Genomic DNA, 21159 nt, shown 5'->3' on the forward strand with positions numbered 1-21159 from the left:
AGTTTCTGGAGGGCTGAGACCCAGCCCCCAGGGATGAAGGGACATTCCCACGGGGTTCCCTGGAAATGGGGGTCACTGCACCCACACTGGAAACCTCTGTGTGTGTCCAGGTCACTGTCCCCAGACTGTTGGCACATGGTCAGTGGCCATCCAATGCCATCCCCCTGACTGGCACTGATCTCCAAGGAAGCCTGGACCTCTCCCTAGCCAAAGTTCCCGGTTAGCACCCTGCAGACACTTCCCGAGTTCCTCTCCAAGGTGATGTCTGCACAGCAATGACACCACAGCACTTGTCCATCTGGTCAAGAATCCCCAACAGGGACTCTCTGCTCTCTCCTCCATGGGCACAGAGCAGCAACATTCCAGAGGAAAATCTTCCCCCGTGGCTACTGTGGCTCCTTGGACAAGTTCCAGAGCAAACAGTCAAGGCAGTGGCCTGAAATGTTTTCCCATCTGGGCACACGTCTTCCCACCACACATATCTGATGGATCCACAGGGTCCCTGTGGAAAGAGAGAAGCAGAAGCCTTCGCTAATGCTCTGAAATGTCAAAGAGGAATCACAGACAGGGACAGCTTTCAGGAACAACTTCACTGTGGATTTTCCTTCCAGGAAGCCCGAGATTGCCACTTTCTTCCTGGTGCTTCAGGCCCTGAGTAAACAGGGCTTATCAGAGATGCTGGCATGGGAGCAACATCCCTCCTCGTCACAGGGCATCTCTGTTTGCGCAATTAGCTTCCAGTGGCTGCTCGAGGAGAAATGCCCACTTCCCCTTGTCTGTTAGGATGGGCACATCCTACTCAGAGCCAGTGCTGGCCTGGGCCAAGGGCCAGGGCATTGAAGTCACACTGTGGGGTCAAGAGCCTTGTGGAGCTGTGGCCAAGTCCCAGGCAGGGACAGCGCTGGAGTGGGAGGAACCCAAGATGGTCTCTGGGAGGTGAGTGGGGTGCTGGGATTAGAGGGCATCCCCTCAGGGAACTGGGGAGCAGTTTGGTCCCCCCATCCCATGCTGGCACCAGGGACATCACAGCATTCACTGATGTCTCCTGGTCCTTCTGGAGATTGATTTCGAAAACTTTGAGATCCTGAAGACACCTCTGGTGGGTACCATGAAATCTGCCAGTGTCAGACCGTCCCCTTACATGGCCACTACACCCCAGATTATCCCAGTCTGTCCCAGCACAGCCCAGTGCACCCCTACTGGCGTCCTAGACAACACCCCAGGCCCATGGATCTTTCTCAGGGAACCCCTTGCCCAGAGGGCCCCACTGCATTTCCATCCCTGCCACTCCAGTACCTCCCAGGATGACCCAGCATGCAGCCCCTGCCCCAGCTGTGCCTCTTGGCCAGGACCCCAGTGCTTCTGGGCAGGAGCACAGCAGCTCCTGCACCCCATTGCTCCCATAGGCCCCTTCTCCAAGGATCTCCCTGCTTTCCTCTTTCCTCCCAGTCCAGCCCAGTGCCCCCAGTGTGTCTCTAATGCTGCCTTTTTCTCCAGCCCTGTGTGGCTGAAAAGCTGGCAGGCCTTCTGCAGCAGAAGCACCAGGCTTCCTCTCTGGATGCCTAGGTGAGCAGAGCCTGCAGGGAGAGGGGTGGGAACAAGGCCCCTCTCATACCCCGGTGGGCACCAGAGCGTTCTGGGGTTTGTCTTTGAGGATTACGAGTAATGGGGACACTGGTGTCCTGATCCCCTCTAGTGGCATGAGGAGATGATCATCCCTTGAAGAACACCCTGACCCCTTTAAGCCCTGGGCCATTTCCCCTGAATAATCAATGCACCCTTTCAGCAAAATTCCACTCTGTGGAGCACAAAACACTTCACGACAGTCCATTGAGGTAAAAATAGGACAAAGAAAGAGTAAAAGGGTTCAAGTCCAGACGACCCACAAAGGGGTCAAAGTTCTTACAATCACAAACATAAAAGTAAAAAGAAAAACAAAGAAATAAAATAAACCCAGCAGGTTGCCAGAAATACCACCAGCCAGCCCTTTGGGAGTAATAGTAAGACCTTGAGACACAAGGGAATTATACAAAGTAAAAAGCAAAGAAAAATTGATTCAATATAGTATGGTAAAGTGGACCAAAGAAATGATCTGCAGAGATAATCTGTACTGGCCCATGTTGGGATCGTTTAAGGGTTGGATTTGTAGAGCATTAAACACATATGTTGCTTGTAAAGAACCATTTTACAGAGAGGAGTGTGACTGTGCTGCTCTGTGGACAGAACAGCATAAACCATTCTCGGTATATACTTTAAAGGAAAAAAGGGATGAGGATAAAAAAAAGTTACCTGGGAACACTTGATAATCTCCCACCTCTGTATAATACAGAAAATACAGGAGACCCCCCACCATCCCCCCCCCCCCCCCCCCCCCTCCAACCAGGGTCTCTGCTCCCTCTCCCCCTATAGCTCAAAGGACTCCCTGGAGTCAAAGAAATACCAGGAGAGATGGTATCAGCAGAGAGGACAGAGATAATGACACAAAGGCTCCCCTTTACCCCCTGGGGCAAGTGCCATTAGCAGGACAAGAGACTGAATTAATTGGATTTGTTAATGTTCCCTTGAACACAGGAAAGGTGGTAGGAAGGTGGAAATATTTACTAGTAATAGTAAACCAATTAACCCACTGGCTAGAGGCACACCCTGCAGCTAGAGCCACATTACAAGTGGTAGCCAAAATATTCATAGAACACATAATACCAAAGCATGTCCTGGTCCCAGCAATAGACTCCGACCAGGCATGCACTTTACATCAAAGGTGCTTAAGTTCCTGACCTCGGCCCTAGGCATCAGCTGGGAGTACTATACACCCTGGCACCCTCAGAGTTCTGGGACAGTTGAAAGGATCAGTCAAACATTTCAACAACAGCTGTTAAAATTAAGAATTAAGACTGAAATGCCATGGACAAAGTGCCTCCCACTAGCCCTGTCTAATATACAAAGAATGCCAACTTGGAAAACAACTTCAATTTCACCACAGGAAATGCTGTATGGTATGTCTTACCCTAAAGGAGTACACCTTGATCTGATCTTAGTTCAGGACACTTCTCTTCAAAGTTACATAATAACCATCAACAAAAACTTGCAAGAATTAAGTGGAAGGAAATTTTAGCTCAAACCATCCGTCTAGGATTTGCCATACGTAAGATTAAGCCAGGACAACATGTGTTAATTAAAGTGTGGAAAGAAGAAAGTCTGGATCCAAAATGGGAAGGACCATATTTAGTTCTGTTAACCACTGAAACAGCTGTACAGACAGCCAAAAAGGAGTGAACACATGTGAGTAGAGTCAAAGGTCCCATAACCCCTCCTACTGTAGGCTGGACAGCGACACCCGAGCTCAGAGACCTCGAAGTGCGAATTCACAGGACTGGATGTTGATACCGGATCAACTCGTCTCGAAGGTCTCCCAGTCAGGACTGAAAGTCACCTGTCCTAAACCTGGGTGTGACTGCAGCCCGTTCATCAAAAAACGGTGTCCATATTGTACTGAGTTGTGGCGGGGTCATTCCTGTGGTGGGTGTCTCCCACTCGCATTATGTATCCAGTGTAGAAGAAATTAATATAAGGAAACTGTTAAGGTACTGAATACTCTATCAGCAAGAGGAGAAATCAAAACTGATGATCATAAATGGTGGGAGTTATTTGAGAATAGAACAAGGGGAAAAGGAAAAAAAAAAAGAAAGCCAAAGCGGAGGTACTGGCAAGAAAGTGCTGGAAAGGGTTGAGTATACCGTGCTGTTACTGCTGTACCTCGTACCGGAATGTTAAAACCAAAAGCTGGGACAAAATTAAGAAATTATACCAAAAGAGAAAGACAAAGGGCGAGACCCCAGGACATAGTCCGTGCTGCCAAGAAGATTAAACAAACCTCCGCTACTGGCAGCAACCCCGTAGGCCTTGAGGGAGGCAGAGGGATGAGAACAGTCCTGGGAGTCATCCTATTGCTCCTTATGATGAAAGGAAATAGTGCTGATGCTTGTTCCAAGTGTTACCAGACAATCGGGTACGGCGGACGCACAGAATCCACCCTTGCCCTCCACACTCATATCAGTTCAGCCTGCTATAATAAGCACAACTTAGAAACGTGCACTGTTATAGGAAAAAGTTACTGGGTAGCCACCAATTTGGAAAAAATGGTGGGCTCTATTGGCATACCAAAGTTGCCCAGTAGGAGAAGCGTACCCCTGCTTCACAAAAGAAGGTCTGTGGGGATATTCAGATCAGGGAGGAGTGCAAAATCACTGCAAGGAGGAATGAATAAAGAACACAATTAAAACGCTCAAGGAAACAAGAACAAACCATAAGAAAAGTTTTAACTTGCACGAGAAATTGAAACAACAAAGCAGCAAACGGGACTTACCCACCTCGGAAAAGAATTTCTTAGCAGAATTAACGAAAGAAATTACTACTGAACTGAACTGAACCCCCCTGCTGGATCTGTGGAGAAATGCAAAAAACTGAACAATGGCCACAGAGGGGGGAGGGATTAAGCCCAAGCAACGAAAGGAATAGCTAAGCAACTTACTCAAACTAGAGCAGCAGTATATCAAAATCGACTAGCCCTAGACTATCTATTAGCTGAAGAAGGAGTGTGTGGCAAGTTTAATAATTATGAATGCTGCTTAAAAATGGTATTTATAACGGTGAAATAATTACTATAATTGCAGAAAAAAAAAATTAAAACAAATAGCCCCTGTACCTGTACAAACCTGGAACTCTATGCTTAATGATAATTGGTGAAGTAACCTGTTGGGGGAACTTGGTGGAAGAAATTAGGTTTTATGTTAACATGTGCATTATTAGAACTACTGTTCATGCCTTGTCTTGTTCCATGTTTCATTTGACACATGCAATCAGTGGTTCAAGGAATGCAAATTGCTACAATACCAAGAGACCCTGAGATGGCAACGAAATTAATGGCAGTAAATGAATTAAATCTAGTACAAGAAGTACTGACAAAATTTAAAGCCCAAACAGGAATTAATGGGATAAAAAAAGAGAAGTGGGGAAATTGTGATAATTGATAAATGATTCGTGTTAATCGCAAAAGTTTTGGAGTTTGTATAAACCAGAATACTTAGACAAGACATGGAACTCGATAAAGGGAAATACATTTTTAAAACCATTCTGTTTAAATCCCCCTGTTATGAATATTTTGCTTCCTAAGTAAATTGTATTTGATACCAGTTTGCAAAATGAGGTTTTCCCAGAGCCTGAAAGATTTTGCAAAATCAGATCTCCTGCCTTTGCGTAATCAACTGTATCCTATCTGCTAAGACCAGACTTCCCACTTCTGCTGTTCTTTATCTACCAAAACCAGGTGGTTACTTGACAAATTGTCCGGAGATTTCACACAGCGGTCCCACGGATGTTTTTTTAACCACCACTGCTTACCTGGCAGAATTATGACAACAAAAGAAATTAAGAATTATTGATTACTACAAGGAAAACCATACTCTAGAAAGGAGCTGCAAACCAAGGTTCAACGGAGCGTGGGGTGGGCGCTGACCCCTCACGTTCCCCAGCGCTGCTTGCTCCGTCTATATCAAATAAAGCAACCTAAATTCTGCTAAATATCAAGACTTTTTGTTTCTCATTTATAACAGGATCTGCCCGGAAAGTTTTCTCTAGAGATGCCCCTTTTGTTCCCTTCTCTGGAGCTGCAGCAGCAATGTCTGTGTGCAGAGCTGAGGGAAGATCAGTGCTGGCAGAGCATGGTGCTGGTGTGGGGAGATGGACCTCAGTGAGCACAAACGCCATCAGCCCCTGGGGCCAGCAAGGTCTGGGGGACGGGAGGGAAACCACTCAGGTTTGTCGTGGCCTCTGAAAGTTTGTTCACGGGAGTTGTGAGTTTCCTGTCCCACTGCAGACATCATTGCTCACAGGGAGAGCTGCCTGGCAGCCACGCCCAAACTGCAGTGGTGCCACAGGAATTGTCTGCAGGGTCCTGCAGTGCCTCGTGCTGCTCCCTTGCCAGGGGCACCACAGGCCAGGGGGGCACATCTGGGCTGGTGTGTCTGGCTGTGGGGCTCCCTGTTCTGGGCACTGAGGAGGGGCTGGAGAGGCTCTGCAGGACTGACAGGATGGGCTCTGGGGACTGTGTGGAGAAGCTGAGGGACCTGGGCTGCTGGAGCTTCTGAAGAGGGGGCCCAGCGCTCATCCTGCAAGTGCTCCAGGGCTGGTTTCAGAGAATCACAAAAGCAGCAAGGATGGAAAAGACCTAAGCGATCCTCAAATCCCACCTGTGCCCTGACACCACCTTGTCTCACCTGAGCCTCCTCTTCTCCAGGATAAATAACCCCTGATCCCTCAGCCGCTCCTCACAGGACTTGTGTTCCAGACCCCTCACCAGCCTTGTTGCCCTTCTCGGGAAATACTTCAGCTCCTCCTCGTCCTTCCTAAATCGGGGCGCCCAGAACTGGAGACAGCACTCGAGGTGCTGCCCAAACAGTGCTGAGTACAGGGCAAGAATCACCGTGCTGGATCCTGCTGGCCAGGAGCAGGGCAGCCCCAGCTTTCCCCTCTCTGGCACATCGCAGCTGGGGCAGCCCCAGCGTTCCCCTGTCTGTGACAGCACAGCCATGGCAGCCCCAACATTCCATCCCTGGACATGCTCCATGCAAAGGTTCCAGTCAACAGAACCGACCTGCCACTGAGCACCCCCAGCCTGGGCTGATGTGGATTCCTCTGCACGCAGCTCAGCGAAGGTCCCCTTGGCCGCCTTCACTGTGCCACAGACAAGTGTCAGACACGGTTCCAGAGCCCTGCCCAGAGCTGCCAGGAGGAGTTGATTAAAACAAGAACACAAAAAAGTCCAACAAAAGAATCCCCCCAAACCAAACCAATCCATACAAACAAACAAATCCAACAACCAAAACAAAACCAAAAGCCACTAGAGAAGGAGATCACCTCCCCAACAGACCTGTTCCATCCTTCAGTTGGTACACCTGCACACACACAGGACCCGAGAGTTCAAAAAAAAGTGGATTCGTTGAGTACATTTGCAGGAAAAGCAGGTGAAAGACAGGCTCACAGTTAGGACTCTTCTCAGCGGAGCCAAAAAGGCCCCTTTGGCAACCGCAGGGATCTTGGAAATGGCAAGTGCCACACCCTCAGCACATGGGGGAGAAAAGGGCTCTGTGGTGCCCACCATGGCATGTAAACCCTGCTCCCTGGGCACTTGACACTTAGGATTCTTACAGAGCAATCCAGTAGGGCCTTCTAGGTATCGAGCCCCAGGCTTTGTGAGCCCAGGCAGAGGCAGGCAGGACGCAAAGCTGGCAGCAAAGGAAGGGGCCAGCGAGGTGGGGCAGCCGGGGGTTGACGACAGCCTGCAGGGACAGAGGCACAGGGCATGGACACCGTAGGACAGCCTGGGCTGCAGAGGGCACAGGGATGGGCAGCAGCTGAAAGGCCCTGCCAGAGCCACCTGCTGAAGCACTTTGGCCATGGCTGCTGGCCCTGGGCCCTTGGCCAGCAGGGGACAAGTGAGCCTTGCTGTGCTGAGGTTTGCTCAGCATCAGAGACACCTTTCCCTTGTTTGTCTGCACCTGTCATCGCTTCCACCAGTGTTCTGCTCTAACTGGAACCTGGGGACACTTTCTCCGATGTGTCCCTCAGTGGCACCCATTACAGCTTCTAGAATCTTTGGACTTTAAATATCACTTTGAGTTCTTGACAAGATTTTTGAGCACACTCTCAGGGACTGAGTCTGATATAAACAACATCAAAGCCCTGAGAGGGTCATTAAAGTCATTCAGCTGTGTCTGTGCTGCTGAGCTGGGCTGGGCTGGGCTCCTGGCTCAGAGGGTGATCCTGCCAATCAAGAAGATCTACAAAATGACATTTCTACTGAGGAGCAGCTCCTGTGTGCAGCCCAGCAGGGCTGGGGCACTGCCTGCGGCCACCCCGGCTACAGCACAGGGGCACAGAGAGCTTCAATCTGTCAGGGCTGGGAAGATGCTCAGAGGTGACTGGGGCGGAATCACTCCCAGCCTTTGACACAGGAAGCCTCTGGCTGCAGGACAATGCAGCTGCAGCTCCTGGAGTGATCTCCTAAAGCTGGAACATTTCACGGACGATGCATTCTCTAAGTACAACTCAGAGTATCTCTGGTACAGAGGATGACAAGCTGGGAGCTTGTCACGATCTGCCAGTACAGGCGGGGATCATGATGGTTCGTTTTGATCTCGAGGTACAAAAGACACAGCAGGGGACAACAGTATACATCAGAATACTCACAGCAGAGCACTTTTATTTGGTGCTAAGCACACAGTTATGTGCTATAGATGGCAGAGTTTTTAAGGAAACAAAGTCAAGAGATAGAGAGAAAGAGGGGAAAAGAGGGGAAGGGACATAGCTACCAAGGGATGAGACACCATCCTTGTGGTCATAGACGGGTGTGCTCGGGGCCTTCTGCCAATGGACGGGTCTTCCCTCTGTGGGGAGATCTCAAGGGGCTTCTTCAAGGAGTCACCTTCTTAAAGTCTTTCCTCAAAGCGAATGGCTTCTGGCCATGAGGTAGGGATTTTTACGGACCACTGTGTGTCCAGAGAAGCAGGCACCCACATGTCTGGGCCGGCACTTATGACGGCACAGCACAGCACGGCACAGTGCACCTGTGACAGCCACCTGCCACGCGTCTACCTCGGCCGGGTCAGAGCTCCTGCTCAAAGCCGACCAGGTCAGGAGCACGTGGGGTACACGGGCATCTTCTTGCGACGGTCATGAGGAAAATGAGGGAAACTTTGGACCGTCTCTTACACCACCCCGTGACTCACAATCTTTGTCGAGAGAGCTCCTTTGTAGTGTTGTTGCTGCGGTGTCTTCAGTTGCGAAGTGTAGAAGAATGGCTTAGAGAGAAAGGCCATATTCCCATGCGAGAACTAGCTGACAGGGCTTTGGGAAAATACTGACACAGTGGGTATTTTGAAGGACAGCTTTTCCTTGAGCAATAGATATGGAACCACGTTTGCAATAACAGGATACTTCCGTTAAGATAGTATGCAGAACCTCCGCAGCTAAAGGATCACAAGAATGAGGAACTGGGTGGGACTGACCTTTGCTGCGGTAGCCAGTGATGAGCTTGCTTTTGCACTATGTATGAGCTTAATTATTGATGATATAAATGTAACTAAGAGCATGCAATAAATTGTGACTTGCTGATCATTCACACTGAGTGCTGCATTTCTCCCGCCAACTCCGACAGCGAAGTCTTCAGGACTCATCCAGGTTGGTAGCATATTCCGAAAAACGGGGACAGAAAGTCAGCCAAAGAAAAAAGTAGGAAAGGGAAAGGGAAAGGGAAAGGGAAAGGGAAAGGGAAAGGGAAAGGGAAAGAACAAGTTCAATCTTTCAAAGTAATTTCAATTTAAGTAAGTATTTTCAATTTAAAACACAAGTAAAATTATTAATCAGTAATTTCAATTTGAAACACTAATTTAAGTAATTTCAATTGAAAACACAAGTAAAATAATTAATAAGTAAGTTGAACACAATTTAAAATAATGAATAAGCAATTTCAGTACAAAACACAAGTAAGATAATTAAAAAACAAGTCAATACCAGTACATCATTTCAACACAATTTAAAATAATTAAGAAGTATTTTAAGTAGATAATTAATAAAATAAAATAATTTCTAGGTAATTGGATTTTGAAAACACAAGTCGTCAATATAACATTTTAAATTCTCATGTGTTTTTCATCTTGCATCAATAACCTTGGGGACGTCATCAGTGACTGACTTGTGTATATTCATTATGGATGTCAAGTGTGTTAACTGCTTCATCATTCTCCAATTCATGTTGTACAGGATTGCTGATATAAGCAAAACCAATCAAAACCAAAATCAAAAGGACAGTGATGGGATGACACAATTTGTTCAGGACACCTGTGGCAGTAGGTGACCACCCAAAGAGGGTATCCCACCACTTGAGTTCAGCATCTTTCTTTACTCTTTCCAAAACATGATGTAGTTCCTTTACATGGTGATGAAGAGTTATCAGAGTTTTGGTCTGTTTTTCTTAATCCTTTCCAAAATTTCAATTAAATCCTGGGGAAGCAGCAATTGCTTTACCAGAGCGAGGTTCATTCCAACGGGAGTAGGCAATAAATGGTGGATTCATGTGTAATTGGACTGCAAAAGGTGGCAAGACGTAACTGGGACTACATAAGGAAATCACATCCTACAATTCTAGTAAAGTTACAAATGCAAACATTCGAATGATTTTTAGTATGCACTACCAAATTTTCTATGATAACAGGTTGCCAGCAGTTCTTAAGCATTCACAACCATTGCCTATATAAATCAGCACCGTTTCAGGAATCTCGTTTGGACGTATTTCAAAGTTACAAACATTTGGCTCTGTGTCCAAACAAATATCTTGAGCTCAAATTGCGTTACTTTCACAGATAAACCCTTGTTGTTCCCGGACAGTACAAGTTTCCAAATTCACAGTTTCCCACTTCTCACCAATTTGACGGGCCCATTCTCTATGCTTAAAAGGATAGAGAATAGCTCCATCACGATTCAGCCCGAATGCAATGATGGCGAATATGGAATGCACTGAAGCATTATGTATCATCAGCACAAAGGCTCTGGCTGTGTTTGTGCTGGGGTCATAGCTAAAATGTACCAAGTTCCACCAGGATTGGAATTCTCCTTCAAAGTCAGTGGCACTATCCCAAATTCTTTGCCGAATTTCAGTAGGAAAAGTGCCTTCCTCGCCTTCTCTGATAATTGAGGCAGCAACAAACCGCACCCACAGCTGAGCCTGGATACAGCTGAGACCTAAAGAGATGTTATTTTGTGCAGCACCGAGTTCATCAGTTATCGGTTTGCGGTCATTTGCATTTACCTTTTCCCAATTTGCCAAAATGTTTGATAGGAACCATTGTTGGGTTCCCAAAGCTGTCAAAGATGACTGCAGTGGTTGCTGTAATTTGGTGACATCTCCAGATGTAGTAGCCAATTTATTCCTCAGTACTTCTGAATCAATGCTACTGAAAATTCCCAATCCTGCTCCCACAACGCCGATTATGTCTCTTGTCATTCGTTTGTTAAAAGGGTTCAGGATAAGCGGTGGTGGAGTAGCAGGTGTCACAATAGTCACATCAAATTCCCCCCAGTATTTTGTATTGTTTTTACCACACATGATTTTATGGGAAAACTGTACAGCAATGAAATGGAGCCAACAATTCTGATTTTAAATTTTACAAAGTACAACACGGCCGTGAGGTCTTGTGCCATAACTGTGTACAAGTTTGATGAGGGATTCAGCAATGAATTTATGTGTTATTGTAACCATGAAGCTTTGTCATTTCAATCTTGGTTTAGTTCACGTAAAATTATACCAACAGTCAGTAAGTATCAGCAGTGTTATCATGGGTTATCTGGTTCTTCATGTCCCTCGGTGCTCTTCTGTGAAAAGTAAACGCAACAGAGTCTGCCATGAAGAGGCAGGAAATTAAAATGATGAAACTATCTAGCATGTGTGAAGCTACCCACCGCATGGCAAAATTCTCTTACCTTGCGATAGTTCAAATTTCTTGCCACCTCTCTCTTTTGCCATACTGGAATTCGGTTAACTTCCCAATCATTTTGCTGCCAAAAAGGAAGCCACTCTGTACATCCCTGAAACACAGCATAAGAGTCAGTGTAGATGCAAACAAGAGAGGTATTGTGTACCTCACACTGGAAAACACTCCAGGCAGCCATCAGTTCCCCAACGTGAGCACTGCCTTCTCCCTCAGTAATGATTCATTCATCAGAAGTGTGGAGGGCTACTGCTCTGTGTTTCCACACCTTTCCCTCTGGTTTGGCAGAAGCATCAGTGAACCAAGAATTTGCTGATTGTTCAGAGGAGAAAGGAGGGGCTACTTTAATTGCCGAGGCAGCTTTGTCTTGGCTGCTCCCCAAGCTCTCAGTTTCTTGTATAGCCCAATGTTTTATAGCAACTTCTGTTATTGAGAAGATGTTACAATAATGTTCAATCTGGGCATACCACTTCCTAGCTGAGGATCTATGGGCCACCGCGTCAGGCAGGGGAGCCCCAGTAGTGACCAGTACGATCACTTTGAAAAGACCTCTTAATGTAATTGGTCGTTGCCCTACAATTTTCTCCACTTCTATGAGAGCTAAGCTAACCGCAAACAGTCATTTAACCCAGATAGCGTATCTTTATTCAGCATCTTGAAAGCCACGGAAATACAAACAAATAACAGGCCTTGTAGGACCATCAGGGCCTTGTTGCCATATGTGAACTGACAACCCCGAGATGGGGAATCCCCACTCTACCTGGAAAGGGTCTGTGGGGTGAACAGGGCCCAGGGCTTGATGAGCTGTTGCTTCAAAAATCAGCACTTGCAGTGCTTCCTCCTGAGAAAGAGTCCAATCCCATTTCACCCCTTCCCTCAGCAAGTCATAAAGAGGCCTGGCAATTATTGAAAAGTCTGGAATGTGCTTTCTCCAGAACACTAATAATGTCCACATTTTATGGCTGTTGGCAGGACAACGCGAAGGTGAACCTGGTGTCTGCTGAGAAGGGGTTGTATAGGGAGAAAAGGGAATGGGGCCCAGAGTGGGTGGAACCATTTTTGGTACATTGCTCTGCTTCTTTCAGTGGGTCCAGAAGTTCTAAAGTTTTAGTGTGTTCCTCTCTTAGAGCACTTTCTAACAACTGTTTCTCATTTTGCAACAAAGAGCACTCATGTTTTCCAACAAAGATACTTGTTCCTTTCTTCATTTAGTTGTTCTGGCAAAATTTGAACTCATTTTTGTAGAGAATTTATAATTGTAGTCTCCTCATTTGTTTGCTTGAAGTGATTTTCTAGAGCTGCCCTAAGACAGGCTCCCAAAACAGAACAGAGTACAGTTTTATTTTTGTACAGTTTGAATTTTGACTCCCTTTGCAGAGAACATATTCCATCAATCACATTTTCTAAATTATACCAATTATTTGGTGCCCACTCTTCTCCTCCCTGAGAGGGTCTGGCACTATATATAGCTAATAGAGCAAACAATGCAGCTTTATTTGTTGCACTGCAATTTTCACTCATTTTATGAAGGGGCAAGTAAAAACCACTGCAGGGAGGTATATCACTTAAGTTACACACACGCGCACACACACACACACACACACACACACACACAACTTTTCTCTGTGTTCCCTTTCACTTCCCTGTGTGGGTGAAGAGACCGAAGCTGCTTGGGAGGCACTAGCTTCAGTACAAATCTCTGGTTGTCTCTTTGCTACACCAAGCAGTCAAAAAAACCACAATAAAAACCAACAAAACAGTCCTGTCTTCCACACCAAGAGATCCTAGAGTGAAATTCTACAGACAGAGCCCTCAAACAAGTGTGGGGGTGCTCTCCACCTAGGCCTGTGCAGTTTGCAGGAAATCTGAACTTGCCCCCCTTGCTTTCTGGACAAGCTCACTCCTTTTGAGGTGACCAGCTAGGTGCGGCTGGAGCAAGATGTCCTTCCCCTATTACAGACTACACACAACCTTGCAGCCCTTCTGTCTGTCATAATCCAGTCCGTGATGCCAATTTAATGTCACGATCCGCCAATCCAGGCGGGGATCGTGATGCTTTGTTTTGATCTTGAGGTGCAAGACACAGAGCAGGGGGACAGCAGTATGCTTCAATATAGCACTTTATTTGATGCTAACAATTCAGTTGTGCGACAGAGGGGAGAGTTTAAGGAAACAAAAGGGGAAAAGAGGGGAAGGGAAATAGCTACCAAGGGATGGGACGGAGTCCTCGTGGTCTTCGGCCAATAGACGTGTCTTCCTTACGTGGGGAGATCTCAAGAGGCTTCTCCAAAGAGTCACCGTTTTACAGTCTTTTCTCAAAGTGAGCGATGTCTGGCCAAGAGGTGGGGAGATTTATGGACCGTTGTGTGCTCAGAGAAGCAGGTGCCAATCTGGCTGGACTAGTGTGGCCTCGAAGAGCAGTGCACCATGACGGCACAGCACAGCACAGCTGCAAACAGTTATTTGGTAAACCTCTACCTCGGCCAGGCCAGAACTGTTCAAAGGCAACCAGGCCAGAAAACTCCTGTCTGGAGCGAGTGGGGTTCACCGGGGTCTTCTTGTGATGGTCGTGAGGCAAATGAGGGAAACTTCGGACCGTCTCTTCCAGATGACAGGAGATGAATTCCCAGAAGTGGCTGTAACGGCCATCTATGGGGTTGGGAGCACTTTGGAGTCTGGGGATGCTTTTGGGGTGAGCCAAATGGGTGCTGCGGGGGCACTTAGAGATCCTGGGAGGTCTGGGGGACACATACGTGACATGTGGTGGGTGGACACTGGGGTTCTGTGAAGCCCAGGGCATGACGGGCGTTGTTGTCCCAGCTCCAACGGGGCTCAACTGGGCCGTGGGGCATGACGGGAGCCACAGGCAAAAACAGAAAAGATGGCGCCGACACCAGGCACCGCCCCCAAAGTGCCAAGACCCAGCACTGATTGGTTGTGTGCAGTGATGGGCGGGAGTCTTGGCAAATGGGAGGCACCAGAGGCAGGAGCCCACTCCATCCCCAGTACAGCCCCGTACAAACCCAGTGCCCCTCCAGGTCATCCCAGTACACCCCAGTCCCACCCAATACACCTGGCTTAGTTCCCAGTCCATTCCAGTTCCTCCCCGTATTATCCACAGTAGGCGTCAGTGTCCCCCAGCCATCCCCACAGTGCGCCCTGTGTCCCTAGTTTGTCCCAGTACTTCCAAGTATCAATCCCAGTATGTCCCAGTAGTTTTCAGTGCAACCCCACAGTCCATCCCAGTCCACCCAGATTCCCCCTCAGCATTCCCCATGTTCCCACGTTGACCCACTCCTCCCCAGTATCACTCCCAGTATGTCCCAGTGTTTCCCACAGTGCTCCCAGTGTCCCCCAGTATGTCCCAGTTCTCCCAAATGTTTCCAAGGAAACCTGAACTTCTCACGGTTGCCGTGGCACACAAACGCAGCCGTGGGATCAGTGCAGTGTCCATGGCCCTGTACAACCCCTGGCAGTGGCCCAGTGCAGGATGCGATGATGATCCACCCGCAGAGCTGGCCCAGGGCAGGCTCTGCAGTGCTTTTGGTGGCACCTTGGGCAGGCACACTCCTGAGGACTATGTCTGTTTGCAGTGGAGAAAATTAGGAGTTTTAGATTGTTTAAAAAAATTAAAAAGGGAAAACATTTCTTTCCTGAGCGCAGCCAGTTCTCCAAGCCAAGCAGGTTCCAGATGAGGGAGGACAGACGGGATGGGGCTGGGCAAAGTGGAGCAAGGTTGTCCACACTGGGTCAGACCTCAAGGCACAGCTTCTCTGAGCATGCCAGACCTGCCGAGGAGAGACCCTGGATCAATATCAACCACATAATGCTCTAATCACCTCTGCTCTAAAATCAGCAGTAATAAAATACACCCTTTAAAACTCCAATGGATATTTCTCCATAACTGCAGCAGAAAACCTTCCTCATGGACTGCACCAGACCAGAGGGAAATCAAGGCAGAGCCGTGGTTTGTCAGGACTTGCTTGATCCCAGTGAGCCCCGTGGTGCATTTGGTGCTGAGTCCTTGAACCTCAGGGCCTAGGAGGAGATTGCACAAACCCTTCGAGGAGTCCAATTCAGAAGAACCTTTCAGCTGCTGCCCATGCCTGTGCCTTGGGCTGGCCCAGACTCCTTCTGGGGGATGTGTTGCATCTCAGCCCTGCTCTGGGAGAGAAATTCCTTCTCCTTGTTTCCAGTCTGGGCCTCCACAGCTGCCCTTGGTATTAATTGTTTCTTTCTCTGGATATTCTCTGTCAAAAGAGCCATCATCTCTGAAACTGCCCATCAATCCCTCCCAGGGCTCTCCTCTGCTGTCCTCAGTCTCCAGCCCACTGAGCACAGAACTCCTTTCTCCACTCCATTGACCACTATCAAATGGTCATGTGCTTGAGGCCATGGGCACCTGACAAAAAGGACAGTTCTTTTCCATAGAAAGGAACGTAGGGAGCCCCAGTGTTTCAAAGGCAGGGAAGAGTCGGCCCTCAGGAAGCCAAGGTAACCTACATAGTCCTGGCAGCTTTTGTCTGGGAGCTATCCTTGTATATATCCAGAATTTCAGAGGCAGTATCCCAATCTTGGCCGCCAATGCCTGTGCTTGAAAGATGTTTTATTCTCCATGGAAAGAAAAGGCTCAGGGGCTGCCCCCGGGGTGCGCGGGGCTTGGCACAGGGCTGAGAAGGCAACGGAAAAACGGAAAAACGGAAAAACGGCCATGGGGACAAACGGCCCCAGGGCTTCAGTTGCAGTTGCAGCAGCAGCAGCAGCAGCAGCAGCGGCAGCAGAAGCAGCAGCAGCGAATCAAGAGACTTTGTCGACCCTCTGGATCTCCTCTCCCTCTCCCGCAGTCCCACAGCCTCTCTCAGTCTCCGTTTCCCGGTGTCTCCCTCCTCTCCCAGTCTCCCTCTCCCCGTTCCGAGCCGGCTCATGCCCCCAGCCCGCCCTCGGCCCCGAGCGGGGCTTCCCCGTCCCCGTCCCCGTCCCCGGCCGTCCTGCCGCGGTCTCTCCTCCGCCCGGCTCTGGCTGTACTGGCAGTGGCGCTGCTGGGCGGGGATCAGTGCCTGGTGCGGCATCGCCTCCCTTTGGCTCCGCCTGTCCCGGCCCCGGCCCCGGCCCCGGCCCCGGCCCCGGCCCCGGCCCCGGCCCCGGCCCCGGCCCCGGCCCCGGCCCCGGCCCCGGCCCCGGCCCCGGCCGCAACGTGGGCTCCGACCTCGGCCTCAACGCGGGGTCCGGCCCCGACCCCGGGCCCGGCCGCAGCCCCAGCCCCAACGTGGATCCCGGTCCCGGTCCCGGTCCCGGCGCCGGCTGCTCCCGGAGCCCGCAGAGCACACACAGGGCGCGGCCGCTCCCGCCGCCTCCGTTGGGGCTTCCCCGGCCCGAGCTCCGCCGCTCGGCAGCGCGGCCGCTGGCCCCGAGCCGCCGCTGTCGCGTTCCAAAGAGCGAACGCCAGGGGCTGCCCGGCCCGGGACGGCTGAGGGGCGCTCGGGGCCCGTGTCTGGCCCCGGGCCGAGCGCTGACAGCCGCGTCTCGCCGGCAGGGAAGGTGGAGCACGGCATTAAGGAGCGCTACCAGCTCGGTTCGCTGCTGGGGCGCGGCGGCTTCGGCAGCGTCTGGGCGGCGACGCGGCTCTCGGACGGCGCCCCGGTGAGTGGAGGGGCCGGCGGCGGGCGGAGGAGGAGGAGGCTGAGGAGGGGTCGGGGAAGGATGGGGCTCGGCAGGGCGGGCGGCAAGCTAAGCCCTCTGCTCCCCTTGGCTTGCAGGTGGCCATCAAAAGGGTGCCACGGAACCGCGTCCGACACTGGGGTGAGCTGGTGAGTGAGCGGGGGTCAGCGGGAGAAGCCGGGGCGTGCTGGGTGGGCATGAGCCGAGGCCCAGCAGGGTGGACAGCGCGTGTGGGGCCAGCAGAGCATCCCGGGCTGGGTGAGGGCTTCCCGAGCCCTGGCACGGCATCAGCCCCGCTGACGGCATCGTGGTCCTCCTGCAGCCCGACGGCACCAGCGCACCAATGGAGATCGTGCTCCTGGACAAGGTGTCCACTGGCTTCCCTGGTGTTGTCCAGCTGCTGGAGTGGCTTGAGCTCCCCAGCGACATCCTGATGGTGCTGGAGCGCCCGGAGCGGTGTCAGGACCTCCGTCATTTCATTCGGGCACGGGGGTTCCTGTCCGAGGAGGTGGCGCGGCAGCTGTTCCGCCAGGTGCTGGAGGCCGTGCAGCACTGCACCAGCTGCGGAGTCCTGCACAGGGACGTCAAACCGGAGAACATCCTCGTTGACCTGGCCAGCGGGCAGGCAAAACTGATTGATTTTGGCTGTGGCACCTACCTGCAGGACACAGCCTACACTCACTTTGCAGGTGAGCCCACACAGCGCCGTCTTCCCGCTCCCAGCATCTCCTGGCCCAACAGCTCAGGGCCCAGGCTGGCTGTGGGAGCGTGGACTCTCCTTTTTGCTGCCAGTCATGGCACTGAGTCTTCAGCTGAGTTGCTTTCCACTGGGGGCGGCTGGGGGGACAGCTTCCAGCCCTGCTGGCAGCCTTTGCCAGCCGCTGTGCCCAGGACTGGGGCTGGGGCAGCCAGCCTGACAAAAACACCCATGGGTGGGGGTAGTAGGGGAGCAGGGGAGGGGCAGAACCTGCGCACCCGCTGTTTTGGTGTGCAGGTGAGAAAGGGCTTGCACTACTGTGCTCGCCTTGTTTGCCTTGGCCTCATAATTGTTTTTTGGGGCAATGCAGGCAGGGAGGATGGAGACATGGATTTCCCCACCACTGAGTGGGTTTTTCCTTGTCATGCTCAGGCCTTGCTAGGGCTTCTGCTGCCCTCTTGCAGCACCAGTGGCTTCTTTTCCAAGCCCAAGTTTGTACACACGTCCCAGGTGCTGGCCAGAGGCAAGGGGTCACACCATGTGCCATTGGTGCAGCCCTAGCATGGCCAAGGATTCTGGGGCCAGGCTCTGGGAGCAGCAGCATTCCCCTGATGAACTCCATCTCTGTCCCATAGGAACACGGTCCTACAGCCCCCCGGAATGGACCCGCTTTGGCTGGTACTATGGCAAGCCAGCTACCATCTGGTCCCTGGGCATCCTGCTGCACCAGATGGTCTGTGGGAAGCACCCTTTCAGGAGGGGCCGGAACATCAGCTGGAACCATCAGCTCTCACTGCCACAACGGCTCTCTCAAGGTGAATCCTCATCTCTGGGCACGGGGGGAATGGGAGGCAGTGCTGGGAGACAGCAGTGGGCTCGTGAGCATCCCGCTCTGGCAGCTGCTGAGCACGTGGCACAGGTCCTGCTCTCCTGCTCTCCTCCAAAACAAAGAACTGATGGGAGGCTTTAGGCCCAGCTCTGAGCACACGCAGCATGGCTTGGGCATGGGAATAATGGGGCAAAGCAGACTGCAGCCTCCTCCAAGTGACCGGTGGTTTCTGCTTTCTCTCTCCAGACTGCCAAGATCTGATCAAAAGGTGTTTATCCATGCTCGACATAGAAAGGCCCTCATTAGAAGACCTGCTTTGTGACCCTTGGATGCAGCAAATTCACCTGACGTAGAAGGGAGAGAGCCACAGGCGCACTTTGATGCAGTCATCTGGTAAGTTCCAGCTCCACACAGGCCTTGGCAATCAGAAGCAAAGAAGCCCAGACTGTTTTGTCCTGCCTGTGCCACTGCACCCAGGTCATCAGATGGGAACACCCAGCCCTTGGGCTGGAGCTGAGCTGCTCTCTGCCCAGCACTGGTGGCCACCATCTGAGCTGGTTTGGCTTGTCCTGGTTCACTGACAGCTGGGGCCCTGGGCAGAACACTGAGAGCCTGGTCTCCCCCCCAGGGAAGGAGAAGGAGCCCCTGGAGAAGCTGTAGCAGGTGGGGCTGCTGCTGCTGGGGACAGCGAGGATGACATCAAGGATGACAACCTCTTCCTCCACCTGGCCACTGGCAAGCTGAAGATGACAGACTTGGATTCTGGCACCTTCTTCAAAGCCAGGCTCCACACAGCAAATTTACAGATGAGTCCAGACCCAGGGGGATGCTCCCAGATTTGGGCATTGCACAGCCTGCCCAGGAAACAAAGGTTCCCCCTTTGCTGGGGAGGATAAAATTGATTCTTCTGTCGTCTGCCAAGCTGCCTTTTGGCAGGACTGGGGGATGGGCTGGGGTGGGTACGAAATGGGAGTTGGCTCCTGGCCCTGCCAACAGCCCCCAGCACCCACCGTGCCCCAGCTGGGGCTGGGGCAGCCAGCTTGACACAAACAAAGCCCCGTGGTGGGAGCAGAGGTGGGGCTCCAGAATTGTGCTTGGCTGCTTTGCTTTGCAGGCAAGGAAGGGCTTGGGCTGCTCCACTGCCCTTGCTTGCTTTGGGATCACCATAACTTTTGCGGCAGCGCAGGGGGAAAGGGAGAAAGCACGGGCTTCTCTCAGCCATGGGTGGCTTTTTCCCTGGCATGTAGGGTTGGGCCTTCCTCAAGCCCTTGATAGAGATAAGATTTTTTACCATTTCTCTTTTCCCCCCCTTTGCACTGTAACCTATTTTCATTATTTTGTTGTTTGTTTCTCTAAAGGAAGTGTTCCAGGTGGGGTCCAGTGTGGATCAGGAGGTGCTTGGGACCAGCTGCGGTGTGGACGGGCCGTGCGCTTGGAGAAGGCTGAGGACATCGTTTGGGACCAGCTTTTCTGCCAGCAGCGATGGCATGAGGTGAGTCCCCGTCTTCTTTGCATGGTGGGATAAGAGCTTTTGGGAAATGGCAGCAAACACCGGAGCATCCTGCTGTGGCAGCTGCTGAGGAGGAGGATGTGCCATGGCTGGCTGCAGGCTGGGCACATGTCCTGCCCTCCTGCTCTGCTGCCCAATGAGGGGCAGCAATGATGGGCAGCTTTGGGCACTGCTCTGGGCATGGCCAGCGTGGCCTGGGCACCGTGGGAGCTGGGACAAGGGTGAGCCTTCAGGAGCCTTCAGCTGACGGGCAATTTCTGGTTTCTCTCCTTGCAGCCGGGCCCTGTGGATGCTGAGGCTGCTCTGGGCTCTGCCAGGGCTCTGCTGCAGCTCAGCACCGGGCCCGAATCAGCCAAAGGAGAAATGGTGTGACCTGCAGCACAGACTTGCTTGAGCATTTTGGCAACGCAGCTCAAGTTTGCAGAGTGTACACCTCCAAGGGAAAACAAAGTAAACCTGTTCAATACCTTCTGAAATGAAATCCATCTGGAACGACCCCAAATGACATTTTCATCTTGCACAAGCTGTAGCTCAGCCCTCCTCTGAACAGTTCTCTCCCCCACCTGCCTTTTACTTCACAACTGCTCCCTCCTTTCCCCCACTGAGTTCCCAGCCCATCACAGTGTCCATCACGTTGTTGCCTTCCTTGATGCCCCTCACCACGAGGAACACTGATCCCCAGGCTTAGGATCTCATGCTGTCACTGGCTGAAGAGCAGCAATGTCTCAGAGGTCCAGTGAGATTTTAGTGTCATTCAGAGCTGCTCTCCAGCCCTCAGTTCTCCTCACTGCTGAGTTCCCACTCCCTTTTCCTCGTCCTTCCAGCAGGATGAACTCTGTGAATCCCCCTGAGCTTCCCCACTCTTCCCAGCCCACCCATGCACCTCAGTTAGGCTGAAGCTGAAGCTTCTTTGTCTCCTCTGGCA

The 21159-nt window shown here is 51.2% G+C and overlaps 1 protein-coding gene across 1 annotated transcript; it reads left to right on the forward strand.

The window, feature by feature from the left end:
* Positions 1 to 784: 784 nt before the first annotated feature.
* LOC134055562 (serine/threonine-protein kinase pim-3-like) lies at positions 785 to 20606 on the forward strand. Its single transcript, XM_062511966.1, has 10 exons — positions 785 to 936; positions 14028 to 14232; positions 16436 to 16593; positions 16934 to 17180; positions 17297 to 17347; positions 17521 to 17887; positions 18531 to 18710; positions 18971 to 19068; positions 20083 to 20216; positions 20552 to 20606. Exons 1-10 carry the CDS (start codon positions 785 to 787, stop codon positions 20604 to 20606), a joined length of 1647 nt encoding a protein of 548 aa, XP_062367950.1.
* The last annotated feature ends 553 nt before the right edge of the window (positions 20607 to 21159 follow it).

The sequence above is a fragment of the Cinclus cinclus genome, chromosome 33 (assembly GCF_963662255.1).
Source record: "Cinclus cinclus chromosome 33, bCinCin1.1, whole genome shotgun sequence".
In the NCBI taxonomy this organism is placed as follows: Eukaryota; Metazoa; Chordata; class Aves; order Passeriformes; family Cinclidae; genus Cinclus; species Cinclus cinclus.

What these genes read in the sequence shown, in the direction of transcription:
- LOC134055562 (XM_062511966.1), top strand. Translation starts at nt 785, where the DNA reads ATGGGCACATCCTACTCAGAGCCAGTGCTGGCCTGGGCCAAGGGCCAG. An exon ending in CTTGGATGCAGCAAATTCAC is followed by an intron (nt 19,069 to 20,082) that starts CTGACGTAGAAG and finishes GTTTCTCTAAAG; the next exon opens with GAAGTGTTCCAGGTGGGGTC. An exon ending in GCCAGCAGCGATGGCATGAG is followed by an intron (nt 20,217 to 20,551) that starts GTGAGTCCCCGT and finishes GGGCTCTGCCAG; the next exon opens with GGCTCTGCTGCAGCTCAGCA.